Source organism: Ischnura elegans, chromosome 5 (assembly GCF_921293095.1).
Source record: "Ischnura elegans chromosome 5, ioIscEleg1.1, whole genome shotgun sequence".
Classification (NCBI taxonomy): domain Eukaryota; kingdom Metazoa; phylum Arthropoda; class Insecta; order Odonata; family Coenagrionidae; genus Ischnura; species Ischnura elegans.
Window position 1 is genome coordinate 93,342,729 of NC_060250.1, and position 25,701 is coordinate 93,368,429.

Sequence of the window (25,701 nt, forward strand, 5' to 3'; positions counted from 1 at the left end):
ATAATGTCAGCGGATAAGGTGCAGTTGTTAAAAATTGAATGCAAGAAAATGAAAATCATAGTTTTCCTCAAATAAATACATTCGGCAATAGAAATGCATTATTTAAGTTGACTATTGACGAAATAAGGCCAAAAACGACTGTGAAATGATTTTTTCTAGAAAAATGATATTTTTCATTCATTTGGACGTTTAGTGAATAAAAATACAATCGTGCCAAACGAAAACCTTCATTCAAGTCAAAAACCCATTAAATTAACCATAAAGACAGAGTGAGTGATGATATAAAAGGGGAATGATATTTACCATTTATTGCACTTTTAAACTACAGCATTTATTGGGGCCATTTCATTAGAAATACGGCCTTAATAAATGTATCTATTACCGATTTAGATTGTAAAGGTTAAATTTCTTATTACTCTGGTTATGAGTTCAAAAGTTCTGAAAAGTGCTAATTTCAGGATGTGCGAAGGTTCCGAGGTGGTATCAATATTTTTGAATGAGTATATTTTTAATGAAAAATAGAAAATACCTAGCTAACTTGAAGACGGGTTTTACCACATGATACAAGCGTGTTCAGAGATCCAGGTATACATGCTTTAGAATGCCGGTATATTATGTTGACGCTGAATATAACCGATATTGTTACAACAGCGAATGTAAGGTATGGCCGGATAGAGGAAAATAAATGAAGACTGAGACAACTCACAGCCTTGGACGATGATGAGACCATTGAATAAATAGACATCCCTAAAGTTCATCATTAAAAACATTATGTGTGGGTAGCAATCGGACGGTTTCTTAATATTTCTTGATTAGATTTGAATGCAATATGAATCTTATTAAATCTAATTTGCCAGGAAATCGGCCGTAAACTATAACATACACTGTCACATTTTGCATTAAAATCTATCTGAGATACCTCTCTCACTTATGTTTCATGGCAACCGTCCAAACATCTGGAATAAATACTTGAAACATCTGGCATTAAAAGCAGATATTTAAAAAGTTTCCCAGGCGACGCTATACCAAAACCTTCGGGCACATAACCTATATATTAGCCGATATATACAGGAAGGGGAACTAAGCGGACACTCAATGTTTAAATTTCTTAAAAATAACTTTTAGACTATCTACTGCCTCAATTTTCACCGAAAATTGGTTTAATTTTAAATGGTTGGACAACACCAATGATAAATAGTAGAACATCGGTTTCTCATGAAATATACACACCACGACAAGTTTTCTATCGAAATCTCTTTAATTCGCATTTTTACATCTTATCCACCAATGGACGTAACGGAATAATTGACAAATAAATCAATGGGAGAAACAGCTACAGCCAACCTTTTACAATGTCAATATAAATGGCCACCTCTGCATTTTATGCGTCAATTTCCCTCCATACTTCTTAGGAATACACGAAACAGTCAAGAAATATTACTCACATCCTCCTGATCACCTTTAAGTTATCCATCTAATATTGTGCAACCTTTTTAATCTTAAGAACGGTATTAATTTGCTTGCACCCGTTTACCATTAAGTCAACACTTATGTATGCATCTGAAAAACTACCATATACCTATCACGCTATGATTATAATATTAACTTTATACTTTTTAGATTCTTTACGATTACGAAGGAAATGGATTGTCAACAATTGAACGTATTGACAAATATGGACTAATTGACAAAACGATGGAGCAATAAAAAAGCAAATTAAAATTGATGAAAAAACGAATGAAAACCGCGTTAAAAACGAAATGAAAAAAATACGGCGTACAGGTAACTCTCGAAAGTATCTCTCAGAGTTTTTACGCGCAATGTCAATGGTGCAATCCGTGCAAAATGATATGAGACTATCCTATTTCTCCAAAATGATGAAAAAATCTGCCCAATATGAGAGTTCAAATACAATATTTTACACTTAAAACTCTCCCTTGCTTATTCGTAGACAATAAAGGCAAGAAAAAGAAATCGGGGTGCGAAAATCGTGACTTAAGCGAGAAAAAAATAATAATTTTCGCAATAGAACGACTAAAAATATATTTTTGAAAAGACTGCAGTAATTTATTCCCTGTGTATTTTGTTTCAACGTTTTTGAAACAATGATAAATTGAGAACTTGAATTTATTGAATACCATAATTTATGCATCTCTACTCATATACTCAAGGAAACTCAAATTTATCACAACTTTCATGATAGTATGAAAGATCATTTAATTGAAATTTAACTTCAAACATTACTCAATATTCTATGATATATTTTTCATCATCCGCGAAGCAGTTCGCATAAAAAATATCGCTCTTTCATTTGTACTCATGTACTTCAACTCCAACTGTATGTACTAACGTTTTAATAACACAAATTTTTGCCGCCCCTTATATGGTTAAAAGCATTAATAACAGAAAATATTTCATAAAAATGATGAAAAATTTGGCAGCTTAGTGGGCAAGGCATCCCTATCGCTTTACATACCATTTATGGATGTCCCTTTGCCCATACCTGGCATCTCCATAAAATTTTATCAGGGTGGAATAAAAAACAGGCACGAGGACAATGACGATGGTGAATCATTAGAAATGGTAACAGGGAAAATCATACGATCAAATGGGTAAAAAGATATTTTCATCATCATTAGTCAACAATCCTAGGATTAGTTTGACGTAGCTCTCCATTCCTCTCTTCTACCCGCAAACTTTTTCATAGCGACGTACATTATCTTTTATATCATTTATAATCTGTCCTATGCAATTTATTCGGGGCCGTCCCTTGCCCATCTTCCCTGCCACCAGTCCTTCAACGATTGCTAAACAGATACGCCCTCTTTAAACACATAACTTCGTTGACGGTTCTTGGAGTAAGGTTCTCGCCTCCCGAACCGAAGTTCCCGGATTTGAGTCCCGCTTAGGTAGGTAGTTCTTATTCAGACATGCGTGTTTTTGTTAGGTACTGCTCATAGTAAAATGTTGATTACATATTTTTGCAGTTTCCATAGCAATTGGATCATAAAAAAACTGATTCATTACTACTGAGGTAATTGTTCCCAACATCAACCTGGACCAAAGACTTCACACTCTTAATCCTTTCACCTGAGGAGCCTATCCATGACATATTTCACAGCTTAAGTTTTATATTGCAAATGCGCGACGTGACTCATGATACGTGAGACGATAGGGATCCAGAGGAAGCTCTTCATATGTCCCCTTAAACATTTTTGTTGTTGCGATCAATCTTTCACACTAACAGCATCTCTCCTGTTTACATGTCCGAAAAAATAGTGGAAAGTGTTTATGATAGCATATACACATCTCTCCGATGAAATCATTTCAAACATTCCAAAGATACCTGAAAGCTATGAGTTAAATGTTCCTTGGACAATTTTGTTTAAATTAAACGTGTATTTCAATGTTTACAGTGTTGTTGAATGAGCTATGATTTTTTAGCATTATCTGGCGATGAGAACATAAATAACAGCATTTCACATTGAAATTCTCTATTTAAATTACTCAACATTATTAATGCATCAATTTAATATAATTGCACCTCCATAAATTAATATAATTTTATCTTTCTCATTTAAATGCAATTAAAAAAATTACTTTATTCTGAGTGAATGAGATATTTTTAATCCACTTTAATTTGAGGTAGTGAGTCTATCTAAGTATTCTTCAAAAGTTCGCCGAGGATCTCTACTAAAAATACAAAATTTTAAATTCTATAAAATACGAATAAATGCAACTCATGAAAGTAAATTACAAGAGAAAAGATAGCAAAATAAACATATACTAGAGAAACTGGACTGCGCTAAAATATTTTACAGGAATATTAATAAATGACATTTCTTGAATGCTGTATAAAAGCCTGGTCACACGGTACATTAACACGTAGAAGTTAATGTACGTTTGCGTGAATGATTTTGGTGGACCGGAACGAAGCATTTACGAATGCATGAACCAAATTAGAACAGGTTCTATTTTCTGTACATGCATTCGCACAAGTTGGGTGGTTACACGGTGCATTTTGGCGTTCATTCTTGCGTTCATACATTTAGACATTAACCCGTACGTGTTAATGTATCTTGTAACCAGGATTTAGGATAGGAAGCTTGGAAGAGAAATCAAAGTATAAGCTACAGATTTGGTGCGCTTTAAACATGAATTGCAAAAGAAAACATTAGAAGGAAAGGCAGATAAAGAGCAAGGCTAATGGAGTAATATAATAGAACATGTTTTTCTTCATGGTAGTATAAAACGAGGTTTCTTTAGTTTATAACAACTAATTCACCATGTGACTCTACAATGTATCCGTGATTCATCGGAAAAATAAGAAGTAAACCACGCAACATCGGGCATGGAAGCAGTATACGCTATCCATTATCTCATGCTGTCGTATCTATTACCAAGATCGACCGCTCAAAATAATTGCATTTTATAAGAGGCACCTTGCCCACCAACCAGTGGAGACTTCAACGACCAAAGCGCGGAAATAAGTTATGTGCCTGCGGCTCACGGTACCGCCTAATGGAGAAATATAATATGGGTGGGGGTAGTAGAGTTATGCACGGGACGAGATTTACGTAGAGACAAGAATAAGGGGAGAGCTAAAAGGAAAATGTCATGATCATTCTCATTAGATAAAAAAAAGAAAAAAAATTGACACAGAGCCGATAAGTTACAGATGAAACGACTCGATTATTCCATTCCTAGGTTAAATCAAGGATCGGAATCGGCATTGAAAATTTCAGCAATATAAAATCGATTTGAATTTATTTCTTTCGCACTTGAAACTGTGAACCCCTGTGTCATGGATTATAATTTTTTATTTAGTTTTAAGTACTTAAGCTTAATTACAAAGGGACCGATGAAGAAAGATCCAAGAAGAAGCTTGGGAAAGGGAGTAATGGAGGGTTTCGGTGAATCAATATTAGGATTTTGAATTAGTATTGATTTTTTTAGATTTAGAGCCGGTTTTATAATATCTGATTAGTCCTAACCATAAGGTGATACAGCCTTCAAATCTACCTGGTGGCGGCTAAAAGTTCTAGTTAGCTTAAAGTCTGATGTTATGCAGAAGCTAACCAGTACTTTCAACCACCTCTAGGTAAAGTTAAAGGCTGTATCACCTTATGGTTAGGACTAACCAGACATAATAAAATCGGCTCTTAGAAAGATATCTATTGCTCAGACTTACGTCCTCTAAGAACATAAAGGATTTAATGTACAAACATCATAGAGTAAATATAAACATAGAATAAATAGAAACATAGAATCATTAAAACAACGCACTTACTATGGGTGAATGTACCCATGCATATTTAGGGAATGCTACGGAAAAATGATGCAGTTACTTAATTAGGGGAAATTGCATCGGTCCCGATGTGTACTAATTATCCAGAATTTTTTGAATTATGAAGGCACATGTGCACAAGACAAAAAGGTAATGCGGTTTTGTAAAGTATTGCGAGCGAGGAATGTGAGACTCAAGGTAAAAGTAGGAGGGGAAAAACTTGAGAAGGTAGAGCAGTTCAACTATTTGGGTTGCACATTAGAGGAAAACGGATACGGTAGTAAGGACATCAGGATGAGAATGGCATTGGCAAAGGAAGCGTTCATGAACAGGAAGGAGCTACTGAGAGGATCATTATGTAAAAGTTTAAAGAAAAGGTTTGTGAAGAGTTTGATCTGGAGTGTAGCTCTCTACGGTGCGGGAACGTGGACAATACGGAAGGAGGACTAGAGAAGATTGGAGGCATTCGAGATGAGGGTGTAGAGAAAAATGGAGAAGGTGAACTGGGCGAAAAGCAAGAGGAACGAAGAAGTGCTGGACATGGTGTGTAAAGAGAGACAGCTTTTATATGAGATACAGAGGAGACAGAAGGTATGGATGGAGCGAGCACTTAGCGGAGAGAGGGTGTTGGAAACAGTGTTAGAGGGTAGAATGTTAGGTAAAAAAGAGAGAGGAAGGAAAAGAACAGGATTTTTAGATAGAATGAAAGAGAATGGTTAGATACGAAATAAATATATCTATAAAAATTAAACAACCTTACAAAGTCACGGATCGTTGCTCATTACTAACAAAGGAAATGAATAAGAATTCCGTAACTTCTAATAACAATGTTATCATGATAAATTATCGGTCGTGAAAAAGCCGTCCGATTCTAAATATGGCGGAAATTTTTTTTTTATTTTTTTCCTGCGTTCTCTACTACCCAACGATCCTGGATTTCACGGCCGATATTGCATTTTTTTACAATAAATTGTGTAGTCTTTAACGTACTTTTGATAAGAACACCACGAAGAAAAAATAACACATTCCTGGAATTTCCTCAACGGAATGTTTGCAACGGTTTGTTAATCGTCACCGTCGGTTGCCGTGACAAAAAAGATACATAACCATTTACTTAAGAAAGAAAAAAGAGTGAAAGAATGAAAGAGAATAAGTCTTATTGAATTGAAGAGTGATTTTTTACGTGAATACGTATTTTGAAGGCTAAACTGAATAAACAACCACAAATGTCTCAAATAAATATACTTTATTGTTTAATCTTAAAGAATTCGCTACTTACCACTTGCTCGCAACTATTATTTAGACATTTTTTTCCGATCAGTGATGACATAATTCAGCTTTGTTACTGTTTATGTATCCGGTGTAGAAGGGAAAAATAATTTCGTGAGTGCTTAAGTGCTTGATGGAGGATGAGGCTCTCTAAATTCTTCTTAAGTACTCCATGGAAACCTCCCTTAATCGGTAGAATACTATGATAAAATAGATGAAGGCACAATTCGTTAATTTGGACTCGAGCCACATAATTGACAGTTGGAGCCACCTCCCTTGTCACGGGGAGGCATCCACCGCCTCCTCCTCCGCTCGCCGCCTCCCACCCACAACATTACCACTCCCTTAATCGCATGCACTTCCATCGGAGGCCACGAATGCGGCAAATGTCGAGCGAGGAGTGAGCCAAAGCATCAATCCTTCCTTCCCTTCCCACCCTGGCCGCCATCTCCGCTTGCTCGCGAGGGAACTCCCTATTCTTCCCCCTCCCCCTCCCCACGCCCGATGAAATATTGGAGGTGTTGGTCACCCGCATGCTCGGGTATATATAGGCCGGGTCCAGCCCGATTCAAGCATCACTCGAAGCAGTCCGAGTAAGACAGTCTAATTCTCCTCAACACTTCAAGAGGATTCCCTGAGGGAGCAGTACGGTAGAAGACATGGCCGCCATGAAGGTGAGTGAACCCTTTTCACGGCACCCCTTAGACTTCGAAGCTCTTTGAAAACGAAGGATAGGAACCAAGACTATTCCTCTCTAAGTTATTCTACCCGAGGGTTGCTCTGGATAGGTGATGGTAGAGCTCAAACCAGATTAAGCCACCGAAGAAGATCTAGAGTTAAGTAGTTGGGACTAGCTGAGCAATGCTACCTGCCACGCAGTCAGGTTTGGCTCTTTGTGCATAGCCATGTTGCAGGACTACAGTCAAATGGTGAATAGGTGATGGTAGTGCTCACGCCAGACTAAGCCACTGAGGAAGATCCATAGTTAAGTACTTGAGATTAGCCGCTCAATGCTACCTGCTACGCTTAGGGCATAGCATTAAAGCACTACAACTAAATGGCATTGACAACAGGCCAATAGAGCAGGGCAGTGTCGCCATGTCTTTAAGGGGAATATTTTTACATGCCTTTGTGTTATAGCACCTTAGTATAGGTACAATGTATTGTGTACCAGGTTTTCTGTTTACAGCAACGATTACATGATTTCACGACTAAATTACAGCCACGATTGCATGACGCGTGAACCAATTTTTTCAAGCAGCTAGATTTCACGAGGAGCTGCGGAATGAGCTATTTTCTCGAGAAAAACTTGTTTTTTTTACGTCGATATGTGACTCTCGATACGGAATTACCTATATCAATGCAAATATGAACCCTACATAGGTTTTGCAAAGAGAGCGCTTGGAGTACGATACTTGGTCAGTAAGAAAAAGTAGTAAGTGGTGCAGTGGCGCAGCGAGGAGGGGTTTTGGGGGATAAAACCCCCCCCAGAGCTCAGAAATGTTTTTGAATTTAATCCGTTTTACTTAATTAGATTAATATTACTTATAGAATAATACAAGGATTATAAAAATATCCCTCAGAATGCCGTAAAACTCGCAATTTTGAACCATTTATCTTAAAACTTTTCTGTGGGAGGGCCCCGCACCTCCAGCTTCCCCTGGCGGGTATTCCAACCCCCTAACTACCCAGTATCAGTTGTGCCTAAACCCCCCGCCCCCTAGCCTTAATTCCTAGCTGCGCCCCTGAAGTGGTGTGTATCCCTTGAGGATAGTGATTCACCATAGGTTACTTTTAGTTCTTTGATGTTTTACCTTTCCTTGGTTTAGCTTTAAATTTTTTAAAGAAAATATCTAGGTCTTCACTTCCCAGGTGTAAACTAGTGTAAATTGAGATGCGAGACGTGAAGAGTGCGGAACACAGGTTAAACATCAAGTAAAACATCCGTGGACCGAGTAACGATTGGAATATTCAAGATTTCTTTCGATCAGACTAGGTGTCCCGGCGCTGACTAGTTTTTGGTGTCGGTGGTGCGACTGCGCACAGATCTACTCGTAAACCATGAGGAATTTTGGCAGGAGGTGTTCACATTTTTAATCCCCGATTTGAATTTAAGACCCTTCCATCAGCATCCAAACGCCATATCTACTCAAGCGCCACCACAATGGGGCTGGTCAGGGTACGCGTAGAAGAGAAAGACGAAAATAGCCAGGGACACAATGTCGGAATTTTACCCACTTTTTAAGTTTTACTCGCACCTTTTCACTCATGCAGAGTTTAGCTTTAATATTTTTATCACTAATTTCACTTCGTTCCGTAAAATTAAAAAAAAAATATAGCTAGAAAATGAAATACGTTAAGGACGTGGTATACATCCACAATAATTTTTCACGTTCGTTAAAAAAGTTTAAGATGGGCATATAATACGTCCTTTACGTACTTCATTTACATGATTAAATTCCATAGCATATCGCCTCACACCGATGATTTCACTAAGACCACAAGTAAATTAACGACACGTACAATGCGAGGAAGAACGAAAAGTCGTAATTTAAGTAATAAGATAAGAGACACAACTAGCTCAGTGATCTTGGTGAGGAATTAGGCTTATTATTATTGCAAGTATGAACCCAATCCGGGTGATGCAAAGAGAGCGCTTTAAGTAAGATAATAGTTTAGTAAGAAAGTATATAGTGTCGTGTATCTCTTGAGAATAGTGGTTTACCATAAGTTACCTTGCATTCTTCGCTGTTTCGTCTTTCCTTAGTTTTTCCTGAAAAGTTCCAGAGAAAAAATAATGTCTGGAGTGAATGAAATCGAAATTAGACTGTAATTTTGATAAGAAAGGTTGAATATCTGTACAAGAAAAAGAACCTAGAAGTTTAATACTGCTAAGTGTTAGGTTACTTGTTTATACTATAGTATCGTCCTTGCACCTGTTCGAGCGTAAAATTTCAGCTGAGGAACGAGTGTAACTACATCAAGTTTTACTTCATAGTAGTCTAATTGAAAAAAACAGGAATACTTCTCCACCACCTAACGGTTTATTACCACCTATTTGCTGCCAGCATCTTAAGGTATTTAAATTTTATAACTAAAAGTAGCAATACCGCGGATACAATGACAAGAACGAAATTTTTCTCGGTCTGTTCAGCAGAACAGTGGTCGGCGTTATCGCGGCGGCTACTGTGACTCACAATTTCCTCAATTGTTTCATACTCTGACAGTGTAAAACCCTCATATAAATATGATGAAAAACGTATAATTACTTCAAATTTACACCCACTCGTATCCTCACCACCTCGAACCTTAAATTTCAAATGAAGAACGAATGTAATTACATCAAATTTTACTCCAACGAAGTCTTGCTAAAACAATAATATTTTTCTACCGTGTGACGATTTATTCCCACCTTTTTTACTGCTAGCATCTTAAGATATTTAAATTTATAACTAAAGCTTAAACATATTTTAATTTTAGAACCTCCACTGTTTGTCTATACGTTAATGTATTCTCCAAAGAAAGAGAAAAAAGTGATTTAACAGTGAGAAAAGTTGATCTCAATGATGAATTGAATACTTAAGAACGACCAGAGTTCAAAATTATTTTCTTGTGCTCTATAAATGGTACATTTCAGGCGTATTGAAAATATATTCCCTAAATGAATACTACCACCAAATTTTCGATATTTTTGTTACACAAGTCCACCAAATCTCTTAGCCGACCATTGAGTTCCTTGTTCTTGAAACCAATGAATATTTTCCTCTAGCGAGGTTTTACATCACAATTAATATAATTTTCCTCCATATATATCTTAGGGTACATAAAACGGCTATTTATCAAATAATAATGATGTGGCTCTGAGTTTACCAGATGGAATGCAAGTGACATGACTGCAACACTTTACTCTTTCAGTTCGTTATTTTGCTCTTCGCCATCGCCGCTGTGGTGTCCGCCGCAGAAGTCGAGAAGAAATCTGAGAACTTGGAGTCTTCTGAGACTGTGGGTCTGGGCTACTACGGAGGCTACTACGGTGCTAACCCCTACTTCCGAGGCTACGGCGGATACGGTTATGCTGGCTACCCCTACTCTGCCTACCACCATGGATATGGTGAGAATCTAGCGTTCTTTTCGGCTTGAATATTTTTTAAAATAAAAAAAAATTCTTCGGCGGAAACCATAAATGAAATTCAACGGAGGAGAAGAGGAAAGGCAGATGGCATGTATATTCTCAATTCGACAGCTTCACCGATAGTAGAAATATTATTCTTTAGAATGAAATTTAGTTCCAGCACTTCTTCAGTTTGAAAGCTTGGCTGGTAGGCTTTGCAACCTTGATCTCATTCCCCTCACTTTAAGAAAAAAAGTAATGACTTAAGGGTAGCTTCAAATAAAAAAATATATCATGCCATTTCACTCAATTGGTATATTTGTATTTAATCATCGCATGAATAATAATTTCATTTGAAAAATAAATTGAAAGATATTTTTGCACAGAAGAGACATATTATATCGATCTACATCGAATACGTTTTTATACTTAATTATTCCTGAATCCAAAGCCTTCATTAATTCTTATTTCTTCATGTTCACTCATCAATTGACTAAGATTCGCTATCCGGGATGAATATTTTAGACTATTTAGACTATATTGAGATCCCTAAAATGACTACCAACGATTTAAAAATAGATTTCAATAGAGTTGCTTGTTGGTTGATGGAAGTGGGAACTACTAGAGTTTACAATGAGAAATATTCAGCCGTGGAGTAGAGTCAGCTCATGTGTAAACGAGACGCATTTTTCAAACCATTAAACATACTCATCAATTCCATTCGACTTTCAGGATATGGTGGATACTACCCCTACGGACATCACGGATACTACGGCTACTACAGATAAACAGCTCACACATGCAACCGGACCCAGCTCCTTTGGTTAACGTCAATCACGGATTTCAATAACCCTTCTCGCCGCTGTCACTCAGTCTTTCTGTAATCTTTTCTTTCCTGCTTCAAATAAAACAAAAATGCTATAGCAAATATGTTTGTGTTCTGTTTCACCCCTCATTAAAACAACTGGATTAATTTTTGATCGTTCGGGGAAAAAATGAAAATTATATAGCAAAAGAAAGGAAATTTTGGTCAAGTAAACAACTTATTTGTGGAATTTATCTTTGGCTCTTGCAGAGGGTACAGCCATGTTCGTAAATCCATGATGAGCGATACAGTTCAAAAGTTGGCAGAGTAATAATTAGTGACAAAATATATGTCCTGTAAGTACTGGTCTTTCAATTGGCTTCAGAGTAGACTTTTAAGTATCCCTTCGCTGATCTATCCTCTTCATTTCTTCAGAGGTTATTTCGAATGTTTCTCCTGCACGAGAACCAGAAGTTTTGCTATTGGTAATACCCTGTAATTCACTTCTTTCGGCAATACATCCTATATTATTTCCCTATTGTATTCAACTCTCGGTCCTAATTACAAGTCCCATTAACATTTCTCTTCTTTTCGCAACATCTATCCTTGCAAAATTTAATATTTTTTATTTCCCAATACGTTGAACACTTCTTCATTTTTAAATCTTTACACTCATCAAATTAATCGAATAAAAATCTTGTATATTTACTTTTACCTTCCCATTTATCTAAGTTTCGTATCCATAAGGCTACATCCTTCTTGCTTTCTCTCTAGGGAATATATCGGCACTTTTACCAAGTAAAAGACTGTTACACTGCCGACCATTCCAGATTCCATCAAGTTCCAAAATTAGTTAATATGCGCAAAGGGGAAAGCTTTTTTCTCATTAATTTTAGTGTAAACAAATTCTACAGCTTCTTTTACCAATAATTAAGAAAATTTTCAGATGTCGCTGCTAGTTGCAAAGTGGTAAAATCTCGACGATTCGATGCCCTTATTGCAATCGCCATTACGATAATGAGGGAGCGAAATCTCGAATTTTGAAAATTAGCATTACGAATGAAAGCCCGAAACTTACTCTCACTTTCCATCACTGACTTGCGCGTAACTGATTCAGGTCAAAACACCTTTTGAATCATGACCATTCCCGAATAAATATCATTTAAAATAAAAAAGAGCGAAACACAGCTACGTATTAGCCAACGCCTCTGACGTCTGAAACACAATCCATTTTAGTGTAGGGTCACGGCTCATCCATAAACTTTATTGTTCAATAAAAAATGCTTTTCTTCCATCATCTCCCAGCGAAATCACGCCTGAGCCATATCTTAGAAAGCGAAAAATCGTGATGGCATCGGTGATACAGTTGATGCGTTTCCTCAGAGTGTACTCACGATCGATAAGAATTTATTTTCATGATACAGACATATTTTTTTCCTTTCAAAATGGACACTGCCTTTAAACTAAACTCCATTGGAATACAGTCAATCCTCTCCAAAGCAAGTATGTTATTTTCAGAGAGGAACCTTAGGAAGGAAAAATTTTCAACGCTACATAAAAGACAAGCTCTTAATTCTAACTCTCGTAAATGTCATGTCAAACAACAAACCTTCCACGGAAATAGTATTGCAGAAAAGTTGCCATAAAATACAGCAATTATTGCATAGTATCAGAAAGCTTTAGAAATTTACTTCACTTATAAGTTGAAAAAAATATCCTTTTGGATTATTGAAAGATATTGAAGTATTATGCTCGTAAGAAGACTAGTGGCAATCCATCGGTTTTGTTTACTACCACAAACGTTTGTTTGGTAAAGAAATAAAAGCTTAGAGATTACTTGTGATGGAAGTAATGCGGCTTGGTAAACCTATCTTTCAATAGTAAGGAACGTGAAGCTTACCATGAAAGTAAGAGTGGTACATTGCAAACCTATCTTATAAATGGTGGTGACATTTGCATACATGCGACAAAACACCTGGATCGATAATGGCACTGCTAATCCTTTTTGTGCATCGGCAATTGCTCCTGCCTCTTCACTCTTGGGATCAGTGATTTTCAAGTCAAAAGTCCGGCGGTGGATTCCGGGTCCAGGCAAGTGTTTTCACACGGAAATCAATATAGCGGGTAAGGAATCCTTATTGATTTACGTATCATTTATGTATGGCCATTTGTCCATACCTGGCACCGCCATCAAAGTTATCAGGTTAGTCTACAGGCATGTAAACACCGTCGACGGTGAATCATTTACAAAGGTAACAGGGAAAATAATACAATCATATGGGTAAACAGATATGCCCCCTTATATACGTTACCACAGAGGTAGTTGTTCTTCACATCAACGTGGATCACCGACGTCAAGCTCATAACTCTTTCACCCGAGGAGCCTATTCCTGACATATTTTACAGCCAGTGTTTCAGATTGCAACTAGAAATTTACAGGAGAGCTACAAATTTGAGCAAGCGAAGCAATTTAATGACTTGGGAAGCACATAAGAAAAAAGACAGCGAAAAGAATAATGGTAATAAGTGATATGGTTACGGAGGAAAAAAGAGAGAGTGAAATGAAAGAAGAGTAAAATGAACGTGGGAGTGCTATACATGGTGAGTTAGGAGAGATGAATTTTAAAGGATATAACATGAAGGGATATGAAGCTGATAGAGTACCAAGTCGAGGATGGTGAAAACTTGGTTGGAGGGAAGAAAGTAGGTTGGGAAGGAAGAGAAAAGGATTAATGAATACTCAGCGGCGCAGCGAGGGGGGCGTTTTGGGGGATAAACCCCCCCCCGAAACTTAGAGAAATTTTTAAGTTAAATCTATTTTACTTAATTGGATTAATATTACTTGTGGAATATTGTTAGGATTATTAAAATATCCCTCAGAAGGCCGTAAAAATCACCATTTTGAACCATTTATCTTAATTTTTTTCCGGAGGAAGGCCTCCCGCTTACCCTGGTGGTTATGCTATACCCCGAAGCCCCCCAGTATTAGTTGCGCCTGAAATACCCCCTAGCCTTAATTCCTAGCTGCGCCCCTGTGAATACTTACCAGGTTAATTTAAGGCTAATGCAGATGTACTCCTTGTGGTAGAATTAAAGTAAGTAAGTAAATGTATTGCTTTCAACAAAAAAATACAAAATACTGAATTTAAAATAAGTGAATAAGTGAGCTGGGTTGCCTCAACGGAGAACCTGAAAGCAAAAACAAAGTACAGTTCCACAAACCTTTTTTAATGCTGTCGACTAGTTTCAAGGGCAAAAGTGTCATAATGGATACAGGGCCTCCTCCGGAATGGCGTCATTATCGCGGATTTTGTGTTAGCCTTTATACTACCATGAGTATAACTTTATTCCACCAAGTAACACCGAAATCAGTCGATTTTAAATTGTAGTCGTCTAATAGAAATGTTTCATGGGTGCTATAAATGGATATGAATGTGAATAGCTTCGGTTTTAGTCGTTTCAGAAAAATGTTCACTGTATTGAAAGTTAATTTGCATTTTAATAGCAATTATGCCCTAAAAAATGGCCTTCTCATCTCTGTGGCTTCCTAAGACAATGATAACGTGTTTTAGAAAGTAAACTTAATACAAGTGGAATGCACTCAACCGGTAAACCTAACCTAAGGACTTCCAGAGTAACATTGTAATTCCGATTCCCAAGAGAAAAAGGAATGGGGAACTAAAAGTTTTGGGACCATAAGCCTGACAGCATATGCGTTGAAGATACTGACAAGGATGGTATGTGTGAGTATAAAACTAAGAGCAAAAGAGTGCCTGGATGAATACCAGTTCGGGCTCATAAAAATCAAAGGCACAAGGGAAGAAATTTTGGTCCTGAGGCTGTTCATAGATAAGAGAATGGAAAAGACAAAGCCCACATCCTTATCGTTTGTAGCCTTAGAGACGGCGTATGACAACTTCGATTGGGACTCAACCAGTGGCGTAACTATGGGGGGGGGATGAGGGGATTAATCCCCCCCCCCAAAGCCTCGGAGAAATTTAAAAAATATTTAAAACTATTGTCTAGTTTTGACATTTAATAACTGCATCTGCTAAAAGTTAAATTTTTAGTGCCAAAATGGAGAAACATGTATTTCCAGGCATGTCATTTTTGAAAATTTTTCCCAGACCTCCCGTTGCCTGGGGGTCGCCACCCCTGGCCATTCCATCCCCCTTCAAAGCATATTCCACTATAGTATATATATGGCACCGAAGATAGCGGGTCATCCCGTGGAAACGTCTGCTAGTTTTTGTGAGTGTCTCTTTTTTACGTGTTTCTGTATTTTTAATAGTAAATTTTGTCCGTTCGATCGGTTACATTCTAATATTCCATATAGTTACGCCACTGAACTCAACTGTTAACATCCAGAAAAAAAATAGAGTTGTTTTTTTACTCAAGGGGACTGCATAGAGGAGGCCCAATTCCATTCCACAGAAGGCTGATTTCTGTGGCCACTTCGGTCGCATTTTAAATAGGTTTTCAAAAATGTCCGCGGCGCGGTGATGAGTGCAATGCGACCCACTTTATTCCAATATTTTGCAGTATAGTGTTTGTAATTGCGAGGAATAGCATGGAAAAGTTATGAATTTGATAGATCACAACATCATATACATAATGTTTTGGTTAACACTCCTAATTATTCCTTATATCCCCGTGAAACTCGGATCAATTTGTCCGTCAGCGACACGAGTGGCGACTTTTGTAAACTCAATTAAATGCGCGGTAGTTGACAACACATTTAGAGGCCGCCTTGAGGATCCTCTTCTGTAACATTCGTGTCCATACCACTGAAAACAGCACATTATTGCCTTTAATATTGAGGTCCATTCAACAGTTCAACAATTACACGTGCAAGAACAGCCATGCCCTCGAAAGGGAAAGCCTATCCAGGCCTCTAGTTCGGGAGGCGCGGACTTCACCCCGCCGCCGCCGAGGTCAGCAACTTAAAATTGGAGGAGGATCTTGGAGAAGAGGTTAAAAGGACTGGAAAATTATCCACAGTTTATACAAAAACAAAGCAGCGTTTATATAATCAAGACCCATCAGGAAGCAAGAATTAGGAAAGGAGGGAGAAATATCTGTGCTATGTCACCTTTAATTTTCAGCGTTTGCATCGAGAAAGCGTTAATGGATTCCAAGATGTGGCGTCAGGAGTGAATATTAATGGAAAAAATTAGCCTTAATCAATTGGCCGTTGACATAACAGGGTCATAGATGTATTTGAAGAAGATTCTGGTAAATTTGAGTGGGATAAAGGATAGATATCAGTCGAAAATAAACACAAAGAAAACTAATTATAGTATATACGCATTAAAAATAAAGAAAGGAAAATATAACCTGGAATAGGTGAATGGATTCGGCTATTGGGGAAACAGAATGACGAACGATGGAAGAAGCAAGAAAGAAATTATTAGTACAGTACCCAAGCTTAAGAAAGTATTACAGTAAAAGAAAGATCTACTACCCGCGGGAAATTTAGGCGTAGAAGTAAGGAAACGATTTATCATAATTTATGTTTGGAGTAGAAGTATTTATATTTAGGGTGCATCGATGGCTAGGTCATTTCGCACCACTACTGTGTCATTTATTTCCAAAACTTATGTAGAAAGAGAGCCACTGCATATGGCGTCTTCGTAAAAAGAGTGAGCATAATTAGAGTTTATTAAAAATATTTATTTCTTTGAGGAACTGAAATGCATAATTTAAGTTGGTAGGGTAGTCTCCTAAAAGGGCTTCTAGGTCTCCCCCTAGATTAATCCGTCTTCGCGTGTCGCGGTACTTAACACAATCTATCAGGATATGTCTAATATTTAACGGGCACCTACAATCATCACATTGGGGAGGTTCTTTCTCTTCAGTAAAGAGATACGCATGGGTCAAAGGGCTGTGCCCTATCCTCAACCGTGTGAGTGCTACCTCCTCTCTCCGACTGCTACGGGAAGAGGAGGGCCACGCTGCTATTAAGTCCTTGATGCCAAGGAGCTTGTTATTGTTCAGAGTCCTCCACGACTCCCTCCATTGTTCCAATACCGCATTTCTTAGTGATGCTCTTAGGTCCTCGTAGGAAACCAGCTTTGAGGCAAACTCTTCGTCACTCAGAGCTTCCTTGGCCATAGCGTCTGCTATCTCATTCCCGGCTTTCCCCTCATGTCCCGGTACCCACAGAAAACGGATATAAAAACCCTTTCTCGTAAGGGTCAGCAGCAGGGAATGTATTTCTTGTACGATCGGGTGCATTGGTGAGAAGTCAGAGATGATTTGCTTATGTTTGAAGTATGCTTTTCTGCGTAAGTGAGGCATGGACAATGACAACAGTGGAGAAAGCAAGAATGGTGGCTTTCGAAATGCGGTGCTACCGAAGAATAATGAGGAGCAAATGGAGAGACTGAGAAACTAATAAGGAAGTCATAAGACGTGTAGGAGAGAAGAGAAGCCTTGTGAAAATCCAGCTAAGAATACGAAACATATCTTTGAGGATCATATCTTGAGACATGATGGCCCAAGGACAAGCGTCGCACGACAAGTAGATGGAAGGACGGAAAAGAAAGACCTAGAATGAAATATATGGAACAAGTGAAGTAGGATGTAAAATAGAAGAATATGTATATAAGTTAGATTAATTATATCTGACAGGATATTTGAGTGAAGAGCGGAGTGAAACCAATTTTTTTCTCCGTAGTGAAAAAGCTATAAGGCACGAATTGGTGACTACTGCACTCAAATTTAGCAAAAAGAGATCATATTGGAGTTAATTCTTATATTCATAGTCTCTATTCACAATATCCACTTACTTATGAAACCAAAATCACAGAAAATACATCTCTAAAACACAAAAAGGATGTCGGGGAAAATACTAATTAATGTTATTAATGTTAATTTAATGCTTATAAACCTGATATTCAAGTAATACAGCACTTTTATGCAAAAGTAGGACGAATGAGACTCATGACGTATTAAATTTTCTATTTTCGCCGGGACAACGAGAAAATCTGTTAGCAATAAAACGGATAAGTGCTTAGTATTTTGTAATTTCTCTCTGGCCCTTTCAAATACATGCAAGAGGTGCGAAGTCACCATCTGGGTATTCAAAAAATTATATTATTGACTTGGAAAAATGATTTAAAAATTGACTACTTCTAATTTAAAAAACTTCATTTAGTAGCAGCCATTTAAAAATTACACCAAAAATGCTATACTGGAGAGCTCTGGATGAACTCTTCGTTTTTTCAAATCTATATTTAGGACAACTGGGGGACTATAATTTTTAATATTTTTTATTTGGAGTGCTTTCTTGTTATTTTGATTATTTAGAGAGAAAAAGAGTTAAAATGAATGGAAAACATGATATAAACTTAAAATGTTCAAACCTCTAAGAATTGTGTTAAGCATTTTTATAGCAACGAAATGTTCTTAAAAACAAAAATTAACTTGATGTGTAGTATTTTACAGTTCAAAATGATCACTGTAAGATAAATTTATCGATTGACTTGCAATCTAGACACCCAATAAATATAACAATGTGTAGCATAAAAAAGATGTTTTCAATCATTTTTTTCAAATAATAAATTCCTACGAATAGTGCTAATTTAGACGTGAAATCAATTTTTTCATTAAATGGCAAATACTTGAGATTTTGTTAGCACTCGACCTCGATAAGTGGCTTCTTAGCACTCGCCAGAATTTTTCATTCCTAGTAATTAATTTAAAGGGATATTCAATCAAGTCTGCTCATATTTTTAGAGGAGTTTATAGAGGAGAATATGATCCAGGAGCGGTACGTGTTTTGATCAAGGAGCTAGGTGTATCTCAGGTAAGTACGTAATGATAGGTCATCATCCCCAGCCAACGCAATGATTTATAGTCATTCCCATCCACTGCCCACGTAAACGCCGTGAAAATAGGCAAACATCCGCAATTGCTATCAAAACTAGTGATTTGAACTTATTATCACCACCTGCGCCCAAAATAGAATGAGATATTTCGACAAAATGCTAAAAAAACATGGTATTTTATGCTAGCGAGAGAAACTAATGAAAATGCTGCTCATAAACTTTTGGCTCAAAGTGCGTACTCCCTACATGAAATTATGTAACATTTCCAAATTTAATGCGTACAGAGCATATCAATAAGTTATGCATTTATGTTGCAACAAGGAGAATAAATACGAATATTTAACTCTTTATGTACACTCTGGTACAAAAAAGTCGGCATACATCGTTATTAGTTTCCATAAATTTCGTATGAAGATTGTTTTTCTTTAGAAATAAAAGGAATACAACTTTATACACTTGGGAAGATTTTTAAGGACTGCTTATATAGTGATAAAAGCAATATGAAGCATACAGTACATAAATATAAATAACATACAATCCTCGACAAATCATACGGCCATATCATATTCATATACGGGAAAATTACTTCCCGATACTATAGAAATACATATTTTCATTCATTTTAATTGTTTGCCCATATTATATACAAATTATTTGCAATTTTATTTGAGAAGTACTTACTCTAAGTCGAATGTTTAATTGTTAAAAAACAGCTACAATGTTAATTAAAGCAGACAAACATTTTTAAGGATGAGAATGACTCAAGAAGTTCCTACGAATGACAATATCATGGTAAATATCCACTACGTCAAAAACATAACGTTATCGTACACCACGATCTTTTCTCAAGTACTTATCATACCATGACCAGTCCTTCTTTTTGGTAACGTACGTTCTTGTTTAAAAAATACTCAATCATCTTAAAAATTTCATAGCAAATAAAGTAAACACTGTCCAAAATTTCCTCTATATTGAATTTATCATTTGAGTCATGAAAAATTACATCTGCTGAGCAAACACGCAGTTAAAATTTGAGATACTGATAAATCGGACAAGGGTCTAATTAATATGCCCAGAAAACTTGAATATGATAACTAAATTTTTAAACGAAATAAATGACCAGCCTTCAGTGTGCTCGTCAGAATTTGTCAGCGATATTGAATTACGGGTTCCCAAAAATTCGAAGACATTATGACACTCTGCGTTAGCGTTTGAAGACATTCTGAAAAGTTCAGCATCAGTCCCAACCAGGGGAGACCAGACGAAGTTTCGCCCTAATGCTTCATTAATTGTACTATTGTTTGAGTCAAGGCCCTTACTGCATGCTCTCTTCGGTTAAGGCCGACGAAAAATATTCTAGAAACTATATTTACAACTCATACTTCTTAGCGAAAATGCCGAGTCAAAGGTCACTGTCTAATGAATTTAGGAGAGAAAAATCGATCTAAGGACAGACCTAGCGCCCCCATTGTTTTCGCGAAATAACTCAGCACTCAATTAGTGGGACAGGGTGTTTCGATGCACGTGTTCAGGGACTTTCCCTTTCTTGTCAAGACTACGCAAGCTGAGGGATGATTTTCGACACCTCCCTCCGACTTCAGCAACCTTGATAGATATATTGAGTTTTCCTTCAATTTTTTCGAAATGGTTTCTCTATAAAGGGGATTTCATGGACGAAGAGGAAGAAAAATTGAGAGGAAAAACGTGATTTGTGTCTGATTCCTCGGCGAGATAACGCCTGATAAGGCAGAACACGCAGACTAACACAGACCACGCACTCACCGAATGGATGCTTCGGCAAAAAATTCCATCAAAATGGCTATATTCCATCACCGATGTACAACGGCGAGAATTGAGAAATCTAGGTCATCTGCAGGCAAGGAGCCATGGGGAGACATGAAAAAATCACGTCGGTCAACTTAAACTATTACTATCAAGAGTCACACTATGACAAAAATACCTTCATTGTTACTGAAGAAACGTCCAATAAAAATTCCCGATATCATCCAAGTCACAAAATTCTAGATATTGATACGATTTTTCCCAATGTAATTATCTGCAAGACTACAGAAAAAAAACCACCACAGGAAAAAAATAAATAAATGAAAATAAATTTTTGCCCACATAATTATCTACACGACTGAAGAAAAATAAATCGTCTCAGGGTCAACCTAGCGAAAATGAATAAAATTCATGATATAAAAATTTCTTTGCCTTAACCTACAGAAAATAAAAAAAACTGATCCTCAAGTAAAAAAAGCACATTAATCGTAAAACGTGAGAGTTAAATAGTTAAACTTGGATTTAAAAGTAAAAGCTAACCTGTATAAAGTATTTTTTAATAATGAGGATTCAAAATAATTAGAATTTTAGTCTATTCCTATCTTATTCCTGAAATACGAAAGTTTACCGTTGAGATGAGTAAGATACCCGCAGGATAGAGAAGAAAAATGGGATACGTACTTACTGGTGAAAACTGAAATCGTGGTAGCTGATAGAGTTGATCAAGCCTTAGCTGGAGCAAAATGGCACCCAAATCTGATCGTCTCATCCCGATTTTTTCTCATGTGGCAGTCTTAGATCCCATGCTCTAGTTTGCAACTGAAAGAAAATAACAAAATTGAAAAAAAATCATGGTTTATAACACGCGATCGTCACAAATTCCTTTCCTAAGGTAAGAAAAAAACAGTAAGTGGTGACAAATTACAGGAGTAAAATATGGAAGATCACGGCGAAAGACAGCAATGGTGATGTTCCTCTAGGGGGAAGAGTAGGAATGGAGGGGCAGAGAAGAACTCTCTTTAACTTGATTGCCATGATTGGGGCCATGGGACAAGGGCTTAGTGTATAATTTGCCAGACGGGGAGCTACATTTCTTCACTGGAGACCCAATTCGGAGTAAGGCTACCTTAGATACTTCCGCGTCGCAGTGATTCGTGCCGTGAGCCTTTGAATGGGACAATACCTATCCAACCCGATTCATGCATACCTAAATTTTTCATCACTATTAAATAGTTAAATAAAAAAATATAGAGAAAATAAACTTGAATCATTTATATGAATGTTTTAATTAAAGTCTTACTTTTTAAATGAGACAAAAATCATTTCTCTATGATTGGGTAGAAAGATCTCTATGGAAAGACTTTAATTATTTCATCCACTTTTTTCACAACAAGGCGAAAAAATTGAATCACACAATCACACACACATCGCACAATTGCTTTCGCATGAGTCTCGGAGTACTTAGGTTGAGGTTAATATACAGAAATGTCACCAAAATCTCAGACCCCAAAAAATCAAACGTTTGTTTAATTGAGGCGGGAAGAACAATATAATAAGGTGAACAGGATAATAACGTTAATTTTACATTTTTGATCACAATCATTCTTTAGAAAGAGGTGGCTACCAGCGATTTTTGTCTTTTAAGTAACAGGAAAGATGAAAATAACGAAAAATCAAAATCGCAGTGAAGCGGAACCCCTATCCCATCATCCAGATTCATTCTTGGTCCACTGTTCGTAACGCTCGGATGACCAAGCCAAGATCTGGCCTCGAATCTCACTCAGAAAACCCCGCAGGGCCGTTAGAGCTATCCTCTTGAAACGGCGGAGGGCAAGTCATGACCTATTACGAGGAGGGTCCGCCAGCAGATTCCACGCATTTCCTCCGCACAGAGGCGTGGACAAGCGTATGAAAGCTCGAAATAAATGTTTATTCACTCCTGACACGTCCATCTACGCCCCATTATTTCTTAATACCCTTATACAGTGATCCAGCCACAACTTGAATACGTAGGAAGCATATGGGATCCGGTGCAAAAAGACTATATCCGTGAACTTGATGAAATGCGAAGAAAAGCTGTGCGATTCGTCAAAAATTGCTACGCGCGTACAGAAAGCGTTGCACAAATTATAACGAATAAGGTTGAGAGCAGGAAGATACTCGGAGGCTACGCGATAGCCATATTTCGCTTGAAAAATTACGACATCTTTTAGAAAGACACGGATAACATCATACTAGGATCTTATCATAATTCCAGTTCTAACAGAAACGAAAGATTAAGAGAGATATTTTGCTGAACAGATAGGTATAGAAATTCGTTACTCCCTCGAAAAATAAATGACTGCAATAAGTGCTAAGCGGAACATCGTATGCGTATTTGCCTTGTATTTTTTAACGGATGGTGTCCGAAAACCCCCGCTACCTGCCCACTCGGGTGGCGAGCGGGATTGTAAGTTGATGTAGATGCAATATATGTCAACTCATACCTATATGTGCAGTCAACGGCCAAAGAAGCTTGGAAGGGGGTGAAAGCCAATCTGATAAGTAAAGAAAAAATGTGGCAGAATAATAGAAGTGTATACTGAGGCTCTTTTTTGTGGAAACAACAAGTATCGATGTGGACTTTAACTTCTCATGATAAAATCAATTTTTTCGTGCATTTTTCAACGCTGTGTCTTAGTTTTTAATTAAATCGGATTTATAAATGCAGCGCGTGCTCAAAACTATAGTTTAACACAAATATTCTAGACCTTGTGAGTAAATCAAATCTTTTCAGTTACTCGATCGAAAACTACAGCAAATTTCAAACTGAAATAAAATGTACCCGGTGACCTCCACCATTTCACTTCGCCCAAAACAAATATTCTAAAATTTGTGAAAATTTTCTGTCAGGATACATTACTTTTAACACGGAGAGCATTTTTTCTAAACTAATTGCATTTAATATCATAATTCGATCTTTGAAGAAAGCATTTATCATCTTAAACATATGGCGATCTGTAATTTATCTTACCAAAGGATTCGATTAAGTGAGTTACTTTAATACCTTTTGCAATGGATGAAAAGCTAAGAGAAACATTAAGTTTGATTATTTAAATTAAGGAATTAGAAAAATGTTCAATGAAAGCTTATGGTAAAGAAAACTTTTTAAAACTTGCGCGTGGGATGTTAAAACTGAACAACTGGAAAGAAAATAAAAACCCACATTTTCTGAGGAAGATCTGGAACATCAAACCTTAATTAAATGTACATCGTAACAGTCGTAAAACATAAAATTTCTACTGCATGTAGTTAATGACAGAAGTATCTTCCTAATGTATTCGAATTGAGAATTTTTAAGTAGCGTCATCAGACAACAAACGCCTATTCTCTGAAGCTTCGTTCATATTTTATAGACGCCGTCTCCATGATGATATGATGCAGCGATTCCATGGAAAGAGAGGACGGGAACTTAAAATTCTGTTTAAAAATGAAATTTTCACTTAAAAATGTTCATAAAAGTTTCAGTACACTTTTAACTCTTATGATAACTTTGTATATAAACTCTATTTTGAATTTGAAAATTTTCTCCACAAGCCAGAAATGCATTTCATTAAAACATTTAAAATACGAGGGAGCGTTCATGAGATGAAAGACCCAAGAAAGTAAAGGATCTCAAAAAGGTAATTTTACGTCACCTTTGGCGTCCACGTACTGTAATAGCGTATGTTGTAAAGGATTATCGCCCGATTCAATTTCTCTGACAACCCTCTTTACTCGTCAGTTAATAGCCATTCAGAACCAATATATAGGTACAGCAAGGAACTCACTAGAACATATTCAGTGGTAACATCTGTGCCAAGAGATTCCAACGGGAATTTTAACATTAGGAATGAACAAATAAATCTACCAACTCACCGAATTGTAATGTTTAACACGCCAGAAAATGAACCCGTCACATCCAAAAGTATACTTGTTCTCGTTATGAGGACAACGCCTACGAGTACTAGAGCTAGCAATCTATAAGGGAAAGGAAATATGCAAATACGTTTCCTAGGCTGCATGCCATGAAGTTATAATAATTATTACAAAATTAGTTTTTCAGAGGGAAAGAGAGAAAGGATAACACGTACACAATACAGTGATGAAATTTATCTAAGGCGAAAACGTAAAAATGTACAAAATTAATTTTAACACATAGAGTGACAAAATATCTAGACCCTAAGAGCAAAATCCATCGATTAATATTATAAAATTGATAATTAAGGCTATTGAGACTAATGAAAAGACAAAGCGCTCTAACTCACAACTTGAATGACAAAAAGCCAAACATATAAAAAAAAGCCTTGCTGATTCTAGGGAAAGAGGAAACACAGTTATATAGCATATATATGCAAAATAACGTAAGGACATGGTTGTGGTTACTTCTAATTAAATAATACGCAGGTTTTTTAGAGAAGATGGGAAACTTAATGGAACTGAAGAAGGATGGAAAGAAACCCGGCGCCGGAGTATACCTTTTCCTCAACAAAAGGCGCCAAGGGGTTCACAGTTTAACGTCCCATCCGACGGACGGAAAACTAAACTGTAAGTGCGGCACACTTCAACGAAAACAACCCAATGAAAACGGATTTTC

At 37.0% G+C, this 25,701-nt stretch overlaps 1 protein-coding gene across 1 annotated transcript; it reads left to right on the forward strand.

The window, feature by feature from the left end:
• The first annotated feature begins 7,124 nt into the window (after positions 1-7,124).
• Positions 7,125-11,595, forward strand: LOC124159272 (transcriptional regulatory protein LGE1-like). The gene is made up of 3 exons (XM_046534970.1): positions 7,125-7,230; positions 10,472-10,667; positions 11,400-11,595. The coding sequence occupies exons 1-3, from the start codon at positions 7,216-7,218 to the stop codon at positions 11,453-11,455; spliced, it is 267 nt and encodes an 88-aa protein (XP_046390926.1). The 5' UTR covers positions 7,125-7,215; the 3' UTR covers positions 11,456-11,595.
• The last annotated feature ends 14,106 nt before the right edge of the window (positions 11,596-25,701 follow it).